General features: G+C 37.4%; 1 protein-coding gene across 6 annotated transcripts in view; it reads right to left on the bottom strand.

The window, feature by feature from the left end:
• Positions 1 to 20,472, bottom strand: part of ACSL4 (acyl-CoA synthetase long chain family member 4) — a 69,836-nt gene that overhangs the window by 34,468 nt on the left and 14,896 nt on the right. For 3 of the 6 annotated variants that reach the window (XM_057718257.1, XM_057718259.1, XM_057718260.1), the window contains exon 2: positions 8,455 to 8,507. Coding sequence is in view for 1 of the 6 variants with exons in the window: in XM_057718258.1 (XP_057574241.1) it covers positions 5,331 to 5,441 (111 nt within the window). In the remaining 5 variants the exon portion in view is untranslated. Of the gene's footprint in view, positions 1 to 4,696; positions 4,713 to 5,330; positions 5,444 to 8,454; positions 8,508 to 20,472 lie in introns of those variants that run through there. The other 3 variants (XM_057718258.1, XM_057718261.1, XM_057718262.1) reach the window with 3 other exon arrangements.

Here is a 20,472-nt window from a genome sequence, read left to right as displayed (position 1 = left end):
TTCAAAATAAATACTTATTTCAATATGTAAATTATTGGGGATAATACCAGAAGACAAACAAAAGTCTTCAGATCAATAAAATGCCCCTAAATGGTCAGAAGTCTTGCCTATCATCTAAAAACCTGTCCTTATCAAAGGTTTTCCAGGGTTACACTCACTGTACTGATAAATTCACTTAAAAAAAAGATTTGAACACCTACCACGTATAAGTTTTGAGCACTTAATACAGAGATAAGTAAAACATGCTCTCAATCCTTTATATGCACGTGTGCATATACATATGTGTCCATATGCATGGTAGGGGGCAGGAAGAGGAGTTCACAAATATATACGGTAGAATATGATAGATCCCGTTAGAGAAGCAAGAACAAAACGCTAAAGGTATTCAAAAGAGGCATGAGATTACACGCAGTTTGGGGGGGGACAAAAAGAGGGAGGAAGGAGAACCATCCAGAAAAGTTTCACAAATTAGCACAGTATTTGGGGTCGGTGTGAAGGATGGGTATGTTTTCAAAAGGAGAGGACAAAGATTGGGAAATGAAGACAGTTCTCATGGACTGGGGAATGGATGGGGGCAGAACTGCAGGATGTGTCAGAAAACAGTAAGTAGTGGAGCAGATGCTTTCGAGCTTTCTGTGTAAAGGGCTGTTCCCTTTTTATGATCTAAGTCACTGGGAAAATTGAATTATTTCAGAGTCAACGTTACTAGAATGCCACCATGCTATACGGGACATGTATATGATGATTTGGCAACTTAAGATTAAACACCCTGCTATTATATTAGGGGAGATGAATTGTTGTCTAAAGAAGAGAGAGTCTGATATTCTGGGTGGTAAATGGACTAAACGAAGTTAGGAGATCTGGCTTCTAACCTCAGTGTCTGCTCTTAAGTGTGACTTTGGACAAGATACATGACCTCTCACCTAAAAGCCCTGTATCAGCGGCACTGTGTGTGAAACAGGAAAATCGCTTCTATCATCTACTTCAAGGCACTGTTGGGAGAATCCTTTGTCCGATCCAGCTTCAATTTCAAGGGCATTGATAATCAGTCCCTGGAATGCGCTCTCAATCCACTTGCCTCTCTCCCACTTCATTGTACTCACTCGGCTAAACCACAACCTGGTTAAATCCAGTTCGCCACCCAATCTGCACCTGTCCCCACACCGCTGAATTTGGCTGGAGAAAAACCTAACTTTGCTGAATGTCCCCCTTTAGATCCATGACTGTGCTCTCAAACAGAGCCTCAAAGCTGCACAGAAACCATGCTGCCCTGCAGGAGGCCATCCACAGACTGCTCTCCTGGGGTTACACTTTGTTCTCTCTCCTCAGACCCCTGAGGCTCCTCCGCCATCCTCATCCTCAGCTGCTGACCTGGTTTACCATTTGGCTGAGAAAACTAAAACCGTCTGAAGAGAACTTCCACAGACTCCCACCAGTGTGTCTCCCCATCTACTCGCATCTATGGACCCGTGCTCTCTTCTCTCCTGTGACTAGAGATGGACTAGTGATGCTCCCAGCTAAGGCCGACCCCTTCACTCCTGTGTAACATCCCTGCCTAGACCAGAAAGACCTGACGGCGCCACTCTACCTATTCCTCCTTCTCTCTCCTGCCTCATTAATTTTTCCGGCTCTACTGAATCGGTCCCATCAGCATCCTAACAGGCTATTATTTCTTTCATTTTAAAAACCATTCCCTCTCTTGTACCTTCTTCTCTGGCTATGGCCCCATTTCTTCTCCTTCTCTGTAGGATTCCTTAAAAGAGTTGTCTCTGTGTTCTGTCACCCAGTTCTCTCCTATTTTCTCTTGAACCCACTACACTCGGGCTTTCCCCTCTACCACTCCACAAAATCGCTCTGATCAAGATCACCAAAGACTTCCATGTTGTCAGATCCCAGCGTCAATTAAAGCTCAGTCCTCATCCCCCCGACCCACCACCAGCCTTGCCCAGTTGACCCCTCTTTTCCTTCTGGAAACTTCTTCACTTGGCTTCCAGGAGACCCCATTCTTCAGGTTTTCTTCCAACTTTCCTGGACATTCCTTCTCCATCTTTGCTGCTTCTTCCTCATCTCCCTGACCTCTAAATGCTATAGTGCTCAGTCCTTGAACCTTTTCTTTATCTATGCTCACTCCCATGGTGACCTCACTTAGTAACACAGCTTTAAATAGCATATATATGGTGATGACTCCCAAAATGTTCCCCCTTAGCCTGGAGGTCTCCCTTAGGCACTAGGTTTGTATATCCAACTGTTTCCTCAACAGATCCCTTTAGATATCAATTACATACTTAAATTTAATACATACGTTGAAAACTGAGCTGCTGATCGTCATTGCACAAACCTAGCCCACCCAGTCCTGCCCGTCTCTGTAGTTCCAGATGCTTTGACAGAAAGCCTTCAATCAGGTTCACTTTCACTCCCCTCTCTTTCTCACACATTCCACCCCCAATTCATCAGCAAATCCTACCAGCTCAACTTACAAAACAGATATCAAATTCGACGACTTCTCACTGCCTCCACTGCTACCATCTTGGCTCAAGCCACTATCCTCTCTCACCTGGAGAAATGCAATAGCCAATTTGATCTCCCTGCTTCCACCTTTATAATAAATTCTAAACTCAGCAGCCAGAGTGCTCTAGTTCAAGTGTAAGTTAGATCATACAATTCCTCTGCTCAAAACCTTTCAAAAATCCCCATATGACTCATTCAGAAATAAAGATATTCCTTACTCTGACCTATGAGACCAGATCTGTCTTCCACCTCAAGGTTCCATTTTCATCTCCAACACTTTCCCCTGCCTCATTCTGCTACCGTCCCACTTGTTCCTTGCTGTTTCTGGGACATGTCAAACATGACCCTGCCTCAGGGCCCTTGCACATGCTATTCTCTCTGGAATGTTCTTCCAAGATACCTGCACTGCTTATTCTCTCGCCTCCTTTTTGTCTTTACTCAAATATCACCTTCTCAGTGAGACCTTCTCCAGCCACTCCAAAATCTCACCCCAACACCTCCCATCCCTTTCTTGCTTTATTTTTTTCCTTAGTACTTACTACTAAGCACTAAGTCTCCTAACTGCTACGTCATATGCTTTATTTTTCATGTTTATTACCAATGCCCCCATTAGAACATAAAAGCTCCGTAAGGCAGGGAGTTTATTGTTTGCTGCTGACTCCTCCTACAACAGTACCTCTGTGAGTTAACTGTTCAATAAACTTGTTGACTGAAATAAGAATGGACATGGAATTACTCTGAAACTATAAAGTAAAAATGGACGTAAATGCAACCGCCCGAAGACAACCAACCTTAGTCATCTTTTTAAAACAATCATTTGTCCATGCCAAGACTCTAGGAAATGGTATACTCTTAAAATCCCTGGTAATTAATTTGAATGTGTTTAGTTGCTTGATAGAAAATATGAAACTGGAAAAACTACCTGTCACACGGAGGGAAAACACAGTTGTTATAAAAGCAGGAGGGCTATAGAATTTTTACTATGTGCCTTTTCACGGATGCCTTTCACAAAGGAATACTGTCCTGCCATGTATGAAGACAGATACTGCTGTCCCACTAGGAGGACATCAACTCTGACTTGCGCTTTCTTGAAATCAAGTGACTCATTTGTGTTTCAGCTGGAAAGGGGCAGGGTGTCAGCTTCAGTCAGGGAATAGCTAATGGTTCCTGTTGATGTTCAGCATTCCATATGGGAATCAGATTAATAATCACTTATTGAGCCTGTACTATGAGCGAGGCACTGTGCTCAGTCCTTCAGACACATTATTTCATTTAAACCTGCAGAAAACCCCTTCGAAGTAATAACCTGATAACATAACCGATGATGTAACAGTCTCAGATCACTTGCCCAAGTTAACGTAGCAAAGCAGGGATTTTGACCCAGGTCTATCTGATTTTAAAGTCGAAGCTTTTAGCTGTACTGTCTGTGACCTTGGTCATACTGGTATGACCTAAATGGGTGAGAGTGATAAACTTTGTATATGAAAAAACTCCTGACGACAACTTTGAGCACTGATCTGTCCTATAGCCTAAGGCATTTTTATAGGGGAAAAAAAGCCCGTTAGGTGTCTGGGTAAGTCCTAGAAGTTTAAGTGAAAATCAGATGCAATTTTATTTTATTTTTTGTTTTGAGGTCAAATTTAATGTGAAGTATTTCATTCCAGTTACTTCAAACGCTCTGAGATAGTTAGGTTAAACACAAAAAGCATTAGTAATACGTTAAGCTCCAGTACACAAAGTAAACAAACGATACATACTGATTAAAGTCTGAATTTAAAAGAAATCATCTCTCCCAGCAGCACGTGACACAACACCCATTTAAGAATTAAAGAAAAAAACTAATAAACTGAAGTCAATGCCAAGACACTTTCAAAAGTTTTAGAAAATGGACTAAACCAAGCAAGGATCCACACATCTACCAAGCTGAAACACATGGTAGGGCAAATTAACTTCATCTGTCCTTGATATAATACCTCATGAAAATGTAAAAAAATATCAATTTGATAATCAATGCTTAACTATGTCAGTGCTACTTTAAGAAATCATATTTTCAAATCACACATCACTTAAGGGTAATGTAAATACCAAATAAAGAGATAATTTGCCTTCTGAAAAGGATAAGCTGTATTCACTAAACATTAAATCAGAAAATTATAAAAATTTCAAGAGATTAAACAGATAAGCATACCTGTTGCACTTTAAAAAATTATACTTCTCCATAGATACTGCATCACCAAGACTTTGGTAAAGAGGTGGAGTGCTTTTTTAAAAATCCCAGTTTCTTTCACACACTATTAAAAAGCTCCAAATGATTTTAAAACATATAGGAGAAAGCTCATATACGTGTTAAAGAAAACAGCTGCATTTGGTTAATGAAATCAAACTTTACAGAAGCTATATTACAATATAATTAACTTCATATTTTAACATTAAAACTTTTAAATGTTAATATTTTAAAATAAAAGTCACTAAAAGTAGCTAGCAGGATCTTTTGTTATCAATCTACAAGACTGAATAACCATGTGAAATATATATCCATCTGCCCTTCATAAGTTTCATCTGACTCAAAGTCAATAAGCCAATCTAATCACTATGAAATAGCTTATACGGTCAAACTTTTAACCCGATACACAGTAATTATAATAAATACATTTGAAAACTGTAAAAAAGCAAAACAACAAACACCTAGGGTGACTATATAAACGCTCTATACCACTACACTGTACCTGTGCCTAGCTAGTTTGACTAGGAGCGTCTCACAACTATGACTGATCTTTGGGTGCGTCTCTAACAAGATTAAGCAAACCTGTTTATTTCATCACCTGGACAGATATTAACTCCTGAAGTCGCCATCCTGCTAGTCTCTTCCCAGCTTTCCCCAGCAAAGAAAGCACCTCAGCTGCCATGTTGAAGATGCTCTCTTGCTCTAGCATGTGTTTCCCTCCCATAATGCCTGAAGAACATCCTCAGCATTCATTCATCAGATAATGCTGTTTCTAGGTTGTAGCCTAGTATAATTGGGATCCTATTCACATGTGTTGAAATGAGATCTAGGATGTCGAAATGAGACCTAGGAGCCAATGTCGTGCCTATATGCTTCACACACACTGTGTATAATTACATACCTCTTCCTCGTTTTAAGTGATCGCAACACACTTAATTTTTAAATATATAGCTTTCCAAAGTTGGGTGTGGGTCGGATATAACTTACTCCAAAGCTTACATGTAAGGAATTTTGAGGATGTATCATTCTAGAACTGGCACCTGCTGACTGATGTTACAGTCCAACTTTATCAGACATCATAAAAAAGGGGAGACAAACTAAGTTTTAGGAGTTATGTTTGGAGAGAAATATACAGGGTTCCGTGCTGTAAAAGAGAAGCAGACAGCACATCGACAATTCCAGTGTTCTACAGCTGCTGCTAAAGAGAATCTGCTACAGGTCCCTGTAGACAAAATACTGCTGCTCCCTTAGATGACCCATCACGCGTGGTGTAGACTTTAATTTTGTCTGTAAAGTCTTCCATGTACTGGGTATTTTTTCTTTATGCTCTTAACATAAGTGAATCAAAAACAATTGGGTTACAGATGTGAACTTTCAAATTAGCTCACAGTTATGTGTTTCATCTCAGTGAGAAATATACAGACTCTACTGTCATCTTACCTATTTGTTATGCATCTGTCTCCTATCATCTTATCTACTAATTATAATAAAGTAATACAACTGTGGGCTGCCAACCAAGAAAATACGTGCAAAAAAAAAGTCTGTAACTAGCAGTGATTCTTCGCACAGGAACACCTCTGTGTTACGGGGATAATTTTGCAACTTATACCTTTTTTGGCCGCATGCCCTATCCTCTGCCTTTGCTAGAGGAAGGATCAGTTTAATAGGTTGGCTCTCTGCTAATGTTGTTTCTCAGTACTTCACACTGTTAAAAGTTATGCAGCAATGTAGTCTTAAACCATTTTTTACAAAATGGCTAAATAAGTCACCACAGCTCAGCTACCTGGCCACCATAATGTGAAACTGTATCATGGTAGAAAACAAACAAAACAAAACTCACTCTGCTCTTCAGTAGTAAATATACCTTATAAGTGAGATTAAGAAAACAACTCAAAGACTGATAAATCTGTTAAAGACTGAAATCTTACAGCCGTTCAGTCAACTCTTAAATATTAGCGTTAGTAAAGAAAAGGGCACAGGTATTCCAAAGACAGCAAAACATTCAATACGTATTTTTATTAACATTATTATTAACTCAATATGTATTTAAATTATTGACATTGCATTAAGGTGTGCCTGACATTTGAGAAATTAAATTCTTAACGAAAGAAGGAAGCCACATGAAGTCAACTACAAGAAGCCATGGAAAAGTACTCCTAGAGGTAATGTCTCCATGTTAGGGATGGGGAATACTTTCCATTCTGTTCTCTCTTCTCATTCATTTGTTTACCTAGCCCATGCAAGCTTCAGAAATGTGAGTGAGGCAAGGGAAATAAGGGAATTAGGTATTTCTGGTTTGAAGCGTATTTGGGGATAGCCAAGGCAGAGCTACACCAATTGAAGAGGAGACTCCAAAATGTCTGTTGACTCGAACACAACTGGCCAGATGCTCTCGCTAACGCTTCTGGCAACTCCTGCTCTTCACCTTGGTAGTTTTTTCTCATACACATCTGCAGGGCCAATTACTACAAACGTTTATCTATGTGTGTAGGATGTGTATGTATGTATGTATGTATGTGTGTGTGTGTGTGTATGTAGGAGAGAGAAAGAAAGAGAAAGAGAGAACAGACTCTCTGTGGATAAATAACTATAGAAGCCTAAATACTACAGCTCTCACAATTGCACTATGGTCTATTTCCCAAAGGAAACACTAAACTTATTTCTATCTTATCTCCCTGGTCAATAATGAGATCGCATGCTGCCTATGTAGCTGAATTCGGGGACAACTAATTCTGGTCTGCTGATGAAAATCTTGGGTCCTGTTCGAGATTTTTCTAATGCAGGCTAATCAGTAGACTTTGACCCTTAGCTGTACCAGAACATTGAGTCTCAGAACAATGAGTCTTTTGAATTAGCACGTAAGAACTACTAGATCTTCTGTTTCAATTTCATAATCTGTTGTAATGAAAGCAACTCTCAGAAGACCAGAAATACAAGAGAGGCAGCATTGTATACAGGGCTTTGGTCCTAGCTCAGCAGCTTGCTAAGGTGCACTACCTGGAACAAATTAAATAACCTCTTATCTGTTTCCTCATCTGTACATGAGAAAGTTGCATTCAGATTTTAAGATATGGATCAATAAAAGTTTTAAAAACAAAGAAGGATGGTGAGAACAATGACACAACTGTCAATATTTTTTTTTTTTTGGGCCAGGTATGGACATAAAAACAAAAAACAAAAACCTATCATTTACGATCACCATTATTTCATAAAATGCAGAATGGGTGTAACTCCTCAAAATTAGAAGGATACATCTTATAATAAGAAGCAATCTTTTACATGGAAAAAGTTTAGCTTTAAAAATCTCATGGCCTGTTGTCTTCATTTTCCTCACTTCACCAAGGACCAGTAAAAACTCTTCACTGGCGAGGGCACAGCCTAAAAGTCAATATTTGGGAACCCCTGAACTAGGTAATTTTCAAGGTCCAAGGCTCAAACAGTAAAATTCTAATTTTAGGTGCTCTGTTATATTTCTTTCATTGAAAGAATTGGAACTCCAATCTGTGGCTCCATTTTTTGGTAATACTCAAAAGAAAAAGATTATATTTAGATTTTTAAGTATTTTATACTTTTCCAAATATTGCCTTTTCAACACAAACATAAATACTGGCAGGGCTTCTCTAATATAAAGAGAGGAAAAATGCCTGTTAGTTTGGTCACTTGATTTTCTCCAAAAGCTGACGAGATTGCAAATTTAGAATTTTTAAAAAACAAATACTTACAGATTTCCTCTTCTTCTCTTAAGAAGAACCCGTACGTCTTTCGTGATTTCAATCTGCAATAAGAGACAACATTTATGGGTACAGTGACATGAGAAAAGATCCCCTTTAAAAAGAAACCTCACGTGCTGTTTCACATCACCTGTGCACCTTAGTTCAGGATAATCCAGGTACCAAAGGAAAAACAAGAAATGACTAGAAGTAGTGCTCTTGGGATCTCACAAAAGTAACTGAGCCTGGCTCTAAGAAACAGTAGTCAAAACTCTACGGGAAAAGGGCAAGATTAAAAAAAAAAGGCAGAGGACTGAATAGACATTTTCCCAAAGAAGACATACAGATGGCCAAAAGGTACATGAAAAGATGCTCAATATCACTAATCATCAGGGAAATGCAAATCAAAACTACAATGAGATACCACCTCACACTTGTTAGAATCACTGTCATTAAAAAGACAAGAGAGGACTGGGATGGGGAGGGTGGGGGCAGTCGAGGGAGGGAGGGAATACAGGGATATGTGTATAAAAACAGATGATTGAACTTGGTGTACCCCCAAAAAAAATAATAAATAAAATAAAATAAAAAAAAGACAAGAGATAATGAGTGTTGGCGAGGATGTGGAGAAAAGGGAACCCTTGCGCACTGTTGGTGGGAATGTAAACTGATGCAGGCACTATGGAAAACAGTATGGAGGTTCCTCAAAAATTAAAAATACAACTATCATATGATCCAGCATTCCCACTTCCACTTATATATGCAAAGGAAATGAAAACAGGATAGTGAAGATCTCTTCAATGCCCTCCCATGTTTATGAAGCACAATAGCCAAGACATGGAAACAACCTAAGTGTCTGCTAAGGGATAAAGGGATAAAGAAGATGTGATACACACACACACACACCCTCCACAATGGAGTATTATTCATCCGTGAAAAAGAAGGAAATCCTGCTATTTGCAACAACGTGGATGGACCCTGAGGGCATTACAGTTAGTGAGAAAAGTCAGACAAAGAAAGACAAATACTGTATGATATCACTTACGTGGAATCTGAAAAAGCCAAACTCAAAGAAACAGAGAGTAGAATGCTGGTTACCAGGGGCTGGGTGGGGTGGTGGAGGAAATGGGGAGATGTTGTCAAAGGGTACAAACTTACAACTGGAAGGTGAATAAGTTCTGGTGATCTAAGGCACAGCATAGTAATTATGGTCAACAATACTGTGTTATATACTTCAAAATTTCTAAGTGATTAGATTTTAAACGTTCTCGCCACAAGAAAGAAATGATAGTTACATGATGTGATAGAGTTGTTAGCTAATGCTTAGGTAGTAATCAGTACAATATATAAATATATCAAATCAACCCGTTGTACACCTTAAACTTATACACTGTTATATGTCAATTATATCTCAATAAAATATATATAATTAAATTTTTTTAAATGACAAGTAGCAGGAGTCATGTTCTTAATGGTTTTATTTCTATCGCTTTTTCCCCCATGGTCAGGATAGGAGCCAAGTTCAGAGACAGAGACAAAGTCTGACCACAGGAGACTAGTCAGTCAATCTGACTGGTCATCCCCACCCGCAGTGTCCACAGGCACGCAGCTATTTTCCCATCAAAACCAAAAAAGAAGAATTTCCTTTAAACAATGCAAGGCTCTTTCCAAATTCAAATACAGCACTGGTCTAAGTAGAAACGAGAGATATTTTTCATGTTCCCTCAATGGATAAAGAGATCAGTCTTGTGACATTCTGCAAGATATACACTGGGAAGGTTTAGCATCCATTTATAGTTGAGGATTAGTCTATTTTGGACAATGCAGGAGAAAACGTCTTACCATCTGAATACTTGGAACAGTAAAATAAGGCTCTTCAGTAATTTTATACTGCTTGCTTACATTTCAACACCACTGGGCATGATATGATGCTTCAGTTTTATTTCCATTTAGTAATACTCAGTACTACTTGCATGTGATTATGAGAATAACATTCAAAAAAATTTTTTTAATCTAGACACCCCAATGAAAGTTGTAAAACAGACACCCATACAACTAATCACAACGGTAACTAGCTGGTATTAAGTCGGACAGTTAATTTTCTTCTTTGCTACCATCAGAAGGACGAAGGAAAGAATGGTTTATACCCAGACGCATCACTAACAGAGTATGCCTCTTGTTTTGTTTAATAGAACTACTTTTCAATTTCAAGTTAATATCCACAATCTACTTCGGGGGAGGGGCACTGGCAACAGTAACAGTACCTGTGTGAATACAAGTGGTTAAGATTACTTACAAACAGAAGGCATGCTATTTAACATTTTCTTCCTTTTCTCCCTGAAGGCTAACATTTGATATTAACACCAAGAGGGGGAAACTCTGCGTGTCCATATTAAAAAAAAAAAAGTCCGAAGCGCTCAAAAGGGGAATGTTGGAAAAGAAAAACTTCATATTTCTTAGACAAATGCATGCCCTCCCCCCACACACAAATTAATTCAGATAACTAACAAACAACAAAAACCAACCTTCTATAAAATCATGTAAACACCTATAGATGGTATGGAGTGGGAGGGGATACAAAACTATCCAGTAGTTTTCATAACTTGAAAAATAATTTCATCAGTGAATGTTTGCAAAGGAGATGACGCTTGGTCATTGGTCCTATGGAGGGAGAAGTTGGAGAGGATAATCAGAAGTGTAAGAGAGCTCTTTCAGCTGGATGAGAGCCTCAGTACCAATCTTTGGCTAACTTCCAGTCTCAGAGCTCTCAATCAATTGGGCAGGACAAAGCAACTCTCAGATGTTCTTTAATATAAAAGACACACATAATTTTTCTCAGTGACTATAATCTTAAAGGACATTTCTTTCATCATAAAAAAAAAAAAAAGCAAGCAAGCAACAGCTGCCCAGTAGATGAAAGGGAACCAAAATCACATTTCCTATCTTAGCCTAATTAAGTTTCTTTACACAACAGAAACACTGGGACTCATCTTTCTCCCTAGCCTCCTCCCTACAAAATAGCATCCTCCTCTTAAAGTCATTCTATTAAAATAAATTGAATAAATAATTTAATACAAAAGAACTAAGTAAATTATCACCATACAGGTTCACTTTACAGATGCTCAGGAATAGGGATGATCTGGCTACAAGTATAATGCAAATTTTAGTCCTACTTTTCACTTTCATGGATATGCAAGCTTTTGCAACATAAGGAAGTTAGAAATCCTTAGCATAGCAAATTTTTAAACAAACTGAAGCATATAACATACTTTGTATACACTTTATAATCACTTGGTGGCATGAAAAAAAAGGGATAATACAGCATCTAGAGTTGGTCATCTTTCAATTAGGGAATGAGGCAGCACTGAGAAAGCCTTACTCACCAAATACCAGGGAGCAAAGCAGCGTCCCTGCAGCTAACAAGAGAGTGATTAAGGAAAAAGCAATACAAATACAAGGCAGTGTTGTTCAAACTCATGTTTTGAGACAGACTTCAAAACAAACCATTAATGTGTTTAGTTCTTGCCCTTTCTGCAAATAAGTTAGTCTGTTAAGCAATATTTTGGAAACATTCTTCTAGAAGTAAGGTCAATATGCTAAAAATGTATACTATTGGATGGAAATGTTTCAGGCATGATGAATCTTCCTCCTGTACTTAATGACTTAAAGATCAACCTCAAGTTTAAAAGAGAATGTTTCGGAAAAGACTGGGAAATATTAACAAAGTCCTAAGCACGTTGTGTCCAAATCTAAAAGTAAATTCTGGAAAGTCCCTTACAAACCAATTCCCTAAGCAACGGTCTTTTATAGGTTTTGTTTCAGATAAATATGCGTATATAAAATTTATATACTGGCAAGTACTAGTGGATGAAAACTGCCATGGCAGAATATAGTTCCAAGGTTAGAAATGTAGAAATCAAAAACAACACAGGTACAAACCAGTATGTGTGACTCTATTGTATACACATATATATCTGAATGCATACATATTCATAGAAAAATTAGCAAGATACGCACCAAATATTAGCGCTCTTGTTGTGTGGTACAATTACAGGTGAATTTTATATGCTTTACTCATTTCATATATTTTGTATTATTTGATTTAGTATCTTCCAATATTTCCATAAATAAAAGTTGTTTACTTAAAAATTAGTTTTTAAAAATCCTAAAGGGACAAGAAAATGACATTTACAAAGGCCTACATGACTGTCATAAGTTAGTCAAATTACTGGAGGGTACTGCTCAGAATCTAAGCTATAGTAGAATTTTTTCTTTTCCTCTTCAAAATATACTTGAGTATTAGTGGTTCAGGAGCTTTAAATGTTCCTAAGATTGTGGGTCACTTGATCTGTAAACATTAAAACTATTAAAGAAATCTTATAACGTAAATAAAACCACCCAAATCCTATCATGTATAGTGAAACGAGTATGGCGATAATTCCAGACTCTATAGATTAGTTACAGACTAGTCATAGACTAGAATGCTGCTTCATGGAAAAGTCAGGTAACCAAAACCAAAAAGTATTTATAAAAGATTCATGATATCTCAATAAAGCTGCTTTAAAAATCCAACACGACAAAATATCAAATACAAAGTGAAAATATCTTTTTTTATTCGATTCTCTAGAAACAACAGTTTTAACAGTTTGGTGGGTACTCTTGGGGACTTTTTCTCTAAGCATATTCTCATACACATACAATTTTTAAAAATTGAATCATACTATCTCTACAGGTTTGCAACTTTCTTTCAAAAAAGACTCTTACATGCCTTTCACATGCCAGAACACGTAGATCTAACATAATACTTTTTAAACAGTTCTATGGTATTCCATTGTATGACCACATCAAAATTAAGTGTTACCAAACTTCCCTACTGATGGATATTTTGGATTTTCTAATTTCTCATAATTAGAAATACAGCAATGAAAATCCTTAACAATATATTAATATTTATGCCAGCCCTTCTAAAGGATATATTTCTAGCAGAACTGCTTGGTCAAAAGGGTATGACTGTTTTAGATTTTAGTCTATTAAAACTGTCCTTCAGGTTTGGAAGCAGTAAAAGGAACCAGGAGACTGTGGAGAAGTAGTTGATTTCAGAGCCAAGGCAGGAAAAATGCAAGTTGGGTCTGGTATCTTCTGCTTATAGAAAGTAAGGAAGTATTTTTTTAGAAAGAAGATGGAGACACATCGAAAGGACACAGGGGCCAACACAAAAGTGCTCCCAACAGTCAAAACTGGAACAATTTCAGCAAAATAAATAATAGTATTAGATTATATCCCAGAGAATAAAATAAATATCCATGAGTCCATACTAATACAAATGATTGGTTGAATAAACAAATAAATGAGAGAGTAGGAACAAATCTTCCTTACAGAAGAATTCTAATTAATAAACATGGAAGGAATAAAGGGAACAGAAAATCTCCATTAGAATACCACAGTAATAACTGCTGCAGGCAAAATCTATCAGTGGATGCTAATACTGGTAACTGAAAGTTTAAAGTTGAAACTGGATACCTCCAGGGTCTCCCCCAAATTTGTATTAACACAATGTAATATAGTATGCATATTAACATTAACTGCAAAGAGAAAAACTGTAACTGTGCTGCAGAGCAACATAGTTGACACCACCTTAACCAGGCGTTCAAAGTTACCATCACCTTGGCATGGTAACAGGGCACACTGGCATCACATACCCTGTGACACAATGCACTGAGAAAGACATAGCATGACCTCTGTGGTATTCTTGCTCAAATTGTATAATTTGAACCTAATCATAGGATAACATTAGATAAGCCCAAATTAGGAACATAACACAAAGTAACTGGTATTCTTTAAGTTGTCAAGGCCATAAAAGACAAAGATTGAGGAACTGTCATGGACTGCAGGAGACTAAGAAGACATGACATTTAAATGTAATGTGGGATCCTGGATTGGACCCTGGGACAGAAAAAAAAAGATGTTAGTAGAAACTGATGAACTTGAATAAAGTGTGCAGTTTAGTTAATAGTACTGTACCAACATTCATTTCTTAGTTTTGATAATTGTATCATAAGTTATGTAGGATGTTAACCTGAGGGGGAGCTAGGTGAAAGGTGCATGGAAATGGTGCTCTACTTTCATAACTCTTTTGTAAAAGTTTAGAATTTATTTCCAAAACAACATTTTAATGCCCTCTAACAAAGAATATGCCATTTCACATTCCCACCAGGAATATACTAATGTGCCCACTTTCCCACACTCCCTGCAACACTGGATTGCACTCTTTTGATAGGTACAAAAAAACCGCTCTGTTTTGATATTTTTCAATGAACATGTGAAAATTTCACTATATCTAAATGTTTTTTATGAGTGACTTGCTCAAGTCCTTTGCCCATTTTTTCCCTTGACTATTCATTTTTTCTTAGTGGTTCATTAGAGCACTTTGTATATTAAGGAAATAACCCCTTTGCCTGATATATTACAAGTATGTTTCTCTTTCATGTGTATCCTTTGGGCCAAAAACGGGTTTTTAAGTTTTAAGTAATAAAATGTACCAATAGTTTCCCTTTGTGGCTTCTGGGGCATTTTTCCACTTCAAGACAATAAAAATTATTCCCTCACATTTCCTAAAAATGTGATTACTAGGTCAAAGAAGATCTTTTTTGGGTGTGTGTGGGAGGGTGGGGTGGGAAAGGAGGTTCTTGCTATATACTACAAAATGACTCTCCAGAAAGCCTGTACCTATTTATACTCCCATCAGTAGCATTAAATATTTTACTGTAAAATAATTTTATTAATTTAGAAAACTATTTACCTTATTTGTATTCCACCCAAAAGAAACCACTCATTACCTTTATTTTTTTTTAAAAAGTATGTCATAGTCACATTCTCTGACGTTCTCTTGCTTCAGAAACTTTCTTCATGCCTTTCTATCCAGAATTCTTCTCAAAAGCCATTTTTTTTCTGAGATACCTTCACTAATACCTCGAGGTAAAATTTCTAGCCTTCTTTTGAACTTCTATAGCTCTTCTTTAATAGCTCTAAACTCTTACTATAGCACCTTGTACTATTTATGAATTTATCTTAATCACTTATCTAAACAGCAAGCTCATACAGGGCAGGGATTGTATCATTATCTCTGTATCCACTCTGGCTTAGAAAGAGCATCAAACACTCAAATATTTGTTGGAATGGATAAAAGAAACTAACAGTTGTCAGAGAATACAGCTGGCTTAACTCATTTTTTTTCTTCACAATTAATATCAGCTTTCATTTCCTTTGTAACTATTTTTAAGCTAGGGTTTTTGTTTTTACATTATCATTTTCAGCAGATATTTGGGGAAAGTACTTATAACAAAAAACTACCATTATATTTTTGAACAATAATCAAGTTTAGCCAAACAGAAAATCCTTCATTTTACTCCTAACTCAAAAATTATTCTTTTCAAGGCAAGAAGAACATATAAATTGCATATCTATGACAACAATAAATGTTTCTTTACATATTAAATCTGCAGTATTTTAGGGTAAGTTCTTTGTTTCGCTTTCTAAGTTTTGAAGCAATGTTTATTTATACTATACCCATTGTCTTTACCGAAGCTCAAAGACAGAGCCTAGTCTGAATGTTAAGAGAAATACTTCAACTCTAGCTGAAACAGGCTTTAAAATAAGAGTAATGAACTAGTCTCTAAAAAGGAACTGTCCTCCCTCTCCCCTCCAAATGAACTAAAATAGGGTCTACTTTCTAGAACATTAGGAAAGCATCTTATATGCTTCCCTATACAGCAAAATTGAGAATTTCTTCCTAATCAGTATTGATTAGTTTTACTCTTAAGATGAATGTGAGAATATTAGAAAACAACAAAAAAGTGCACTATTCCTATCCTTCCTTACCTAGGACAAAATTAACAACAGCATCAGGAGGGAAAGACACATTCTTTTTAAAAGCTCTCAACAGAACAACTGCATTTAAATAAGAATTTTTAAAGCCACAAACATTGAAAATCCTGCTTGTAAGATCCACCTAAGATATAGCTTGACTATTAGGAAATGACCACTGGGAAAGAAAAGTTTTAATAGATGAAAATTGCTGTCACATTGATAATTCTTGACTCAGGACCAAAGATCTTATGATACTGATTTTAAAAAATGTTTTGGACAAATCAATTGCATAATATCAAACATAGGACCTACCAAATCTCTTCCTTCCAAGTTTACTCAAGCAATATGTTGATACATGGGTGATTCCAAATTTACAAGGCCCTTATTAAAACACTAAAGGACTGAACAAAACTTGAAAGATTTGTTACTTTAAGAGATCTTGACCAGAAAGTACTGGGTAACAATCAAAACTTTCCAAAAACGTGGCCAATTTTTGCCAGAAGTTACATTTTGTTTTTAAAGACATGAGACAATAAATACACACACAGAAAGCACTAACTAATGAATAAGCACTAACTTTTTAATTAATTTTTATTGGAGTCTAGTTGCTTCACAATGTTGTGTTAGTTTCTGCTGTACAGCAAAGTCAATCAGTTCGTGAAGCAATCATTTTAGGAGAAAAACATTAGCATTTTCCTCTACATTACAGATGAGATTAATCAACTACTTGAGAAAGGAAAAATATATTTTTAGAAACACAGACTCTCAGAGCTAAAACATGGCCTGTTTCGACGATTTTCAAAGTATCCCAGGCCACCAGTTCCCTGCAGTACTACTGTTTATAATATTGCATCCCTCACTTTCATTTCTGCCAGGAATAATTTTTATTTTCTGAAACACACAGAAATGCACTGGGGTTCCATCGAAAGTAGTGCCCATGAATAAAGAAATTATTCAGTGTTGCCAGATGTATACAAAAAGGCACTTTATATCCTGTTGACAGAAGTGTAAATTGGTACAAGTTTTATAGAAAGCAATTTGGCACTGGTCATCCAGAGGCTTTAAGTCATACATAACTCATGACCAGGCAATTTCACTCTCTACTTCTAGGAATATGCTAAGGAAATAGTCAGAGATGCACACGCACAAAAAATGGAGACAATAGTCACCACTGTGATATAAATAACAGAAAAATCAGAAACAACATCGAATGCCCAAAAGGAGACTGGTAAAATAATGATGAATCCTCATGATCGAATACTACAGTCATCAAATGCAGTGTCATCAAAGATATTTAAGGAGATAAGAAAACAGCCTAGATATATGAAGTGAAATTGGTTTAAGATGAAACTTAACCGAACACATGCAGGCTACAAGCTGAGATGATAATCTCTGGGTTGTAGACTTATAGGTGATTTTTAGTTTTGGCCTTCTATTTTTTCCTACATTTTCTAAAACTTCTACAGTGAACATGTTACTTTTATCATTCAATACGTAAGTAGAAAATACAGCACCAGTGTCACTTAATTCTAGTGTGTGTCTGTGTACATATGTGTGTGTTGATAAGTGACAATGAATATGGCCCCTAAGGCATTTGGCCCTATTCACTTGTGGTGAGGTGATGCTACCAAAGGAGCCAATACGCTGACTTTGACTGCACTACAGAAAGATTAGACACTTCTGTTTTTAAACTAGACTCAAAGTAAAATAAACTTCTTTTGCTCATGTAATATGATCTATGAAGCGAAATAAAATGAGTGTTTTTTTTTCCTTGCTACAACTACAATGTTAAACGTTTCCTAAAGCTAAGCCTCCCTGTGGTCCCCTATGTCAAAATGTGACTAACAAAAATTGACTACTTCTGGCAAGTGAGCAGACCATATCAAAATGCCAATCACAGGGGTTCCATACAGATGGAAATACTGTATCAATAATTTCCTTAAAGCCCAGAGTTCTACTCACTTATCCTATTAAAACAAACAGGAACTCAAATGCCAGATGATATCGGCATAAATAGGTATGAGAAGAGTCATACTGGCACTCCTCTGCCCCACACAGAAAATGTTTTTCAGCCCCTAACGGGAATTGAGGCCTGCCTGCCCCCAGATGAAGGTGTCACTGGCAAAAGGCAGTAATTGGGTGTCCCTTCTTTGCTTTCCACGTGGGTGATGAGAGGGGTGATAAAGGGAGAGGGTTTCAGAAATTAGCTCTCCATCAGTACCCACTTGTTTACAACTTGAACTCTGGGGCCAACTACTCAGAACTTTAGAAGATATCATCTTACCTAAGACTGTCTTGCTTCAGAGGTTCCAATCAACTGTGATATCAGGTTACTAATGTGTACTAGCTGACTTCAAAAAGCAGTAGGAGGCAGAAAAGGCTGAATCATTTCTTTCTCTCAAAGTTTTCATTTCAAAATGTTTCGGGCAACAGTAAAGTATCAAGTAATTTCACTTCCTGTAAGGCCCACACAACTCCGACTGTGTCCTGCAATAACCTTGACAGGGCCTAGTGGCACCGAGTTCACCATGCTCAAAATTATAAAAGGAACACAGCGGCTATGCATACAATTCCACTGAGATATACAGTTATATATTTACTTGAAAATCAATGTCTTTACTCCAAAGTAAAGGGAAAGCTATCTGTGGCTGTTGGTTACCTCAACCGGGTTGAGCCAGTGCTTCTGAAGCTAAGCTCACAAATTTGAGCCCTGGGTGAATGGGTTAAAACAAGGGTAATCACATTTCCCAGCTTGCCAAGGTCTGTCCCCTTGTTTACACATGTCCCAGAGTAATTCTTATCAGATTGCCCCCCCCCTTGCAAAAACATCCCTAGTGATGACCTACCTAGTGATAACCCTAACTCTGATGCCACAGAGAACAAGGCAAGGATGTATGGCTACATCAGCAGAAGCCAACCTTCACCACTGGAAAGACACTTCCAAGTACTAAGTCTTGACTGAATACACAGTCATATACAAATGGGCACATAAATGAAACAACCAGCTTTATGCCATTACATACACACACACGACTTTTTAGTCCAGGTGTTTCAACAACGTCAAATTACAACAATCTTAGTTTATGTACAACTGAGTATTTATAATCCAACTTCTAAAATCTAGAATTCAACTTTAATAATTTCCAACTGAAGTCAATTCCTCATCTTACAAAGCACACACTTGTATATTAAGTACATAAAGCATAAAGCAGATCCGTTTTAAGAAAATATCTCCACGAACAGGTTTTTAATCTATATGACTTTTAAAGACCATAGTCCTATTTAAGAAGTTGTGTTTACCTTTTCACTAACTTAACCTAAGTCAGAGAAAAGGATATTGCCAAATCAATTTTAGCAAGCAAACAAAAATTCTAGCCTTGCAGGGGATACATACCTTACACTCATTTTTTAAAAATATGACCAATTACAACTTCCCATCTAAGATGTTTCTGGAAAATCTGGGTTAGCAACCATAGAGCTGCATATCAAATGAGGTATTTGATTCCCAATCAGTGATAAAAGACTAAAGCAAACCGGAGACTTTCTGGGCTAACTCAGATGCTGCACGCTTAAGGAATTTTTCGCATATTTATAAGCTCCGGTTCTTGGAAGAGGCTGTGCCCAGTACAGCCTAACATTCACTTTACTAAGAAAGATCTTATTTAACTTGGCCCATCAGAAAAAAAAAAAGACCACAGATGAACAGGATAAGGTGCTATGCTTCATCAAAGACTAAAGCGGGGGACAGTGAAGTTCCAGTATACATAGGTACCCCCCTGCTGGGAGGTCGTTGTGAGCCAACGTGCTGGAGCCAGACGGCCCGGGTCCAGTTCCTGGTGGGGCCACTTACTAGAGTTGGGTGACCTCGGGCAAGTTATGTTCCCTCTGTGCCTCATTTATCACAACTCTAAAATGGAAGGGAATACTACTCCTACCTCCCAGGACTGTTGTGAAGCTTAAATGAGTCAATCTCACAGCTCTAGCCATCACGAACTTCTTTTAGGTTCTCAAAAGCACCAAGCTTAATCTCTCACCTCTGTGTCTAGCACATGCTTTTCTCTCTGCCAAGAACATTCTCTTCTCCTTTTTCCTGGCTTCCTTTAGGTCTTAGTTTAAATGACGCTTCTAAAAAGCCTTCCTTGACCTCCCCGCTTTATGTCAGGT

This window comes from Hippopotamus amphibius, chromosome X, assembly GCF_030028045.1.
Source record: "Hippopotamus amphibius kiboko isolate mHipAmp2 chromosome X, mHipAmp2.hap2, whole genome shotgun sequence".
Lineage (NCBI taxonomy): Eukaryota > Metazoa > Chordata > Mammalia > Artiodactyla > Hippopotamidae > Hippopotamus > Hippopotamus amphibius.
The sequence above is the reverse complement of the archived record's forward strand: the minus strand, read 5'-3'. Positions and strand labels throughout refer to the sequence as shown.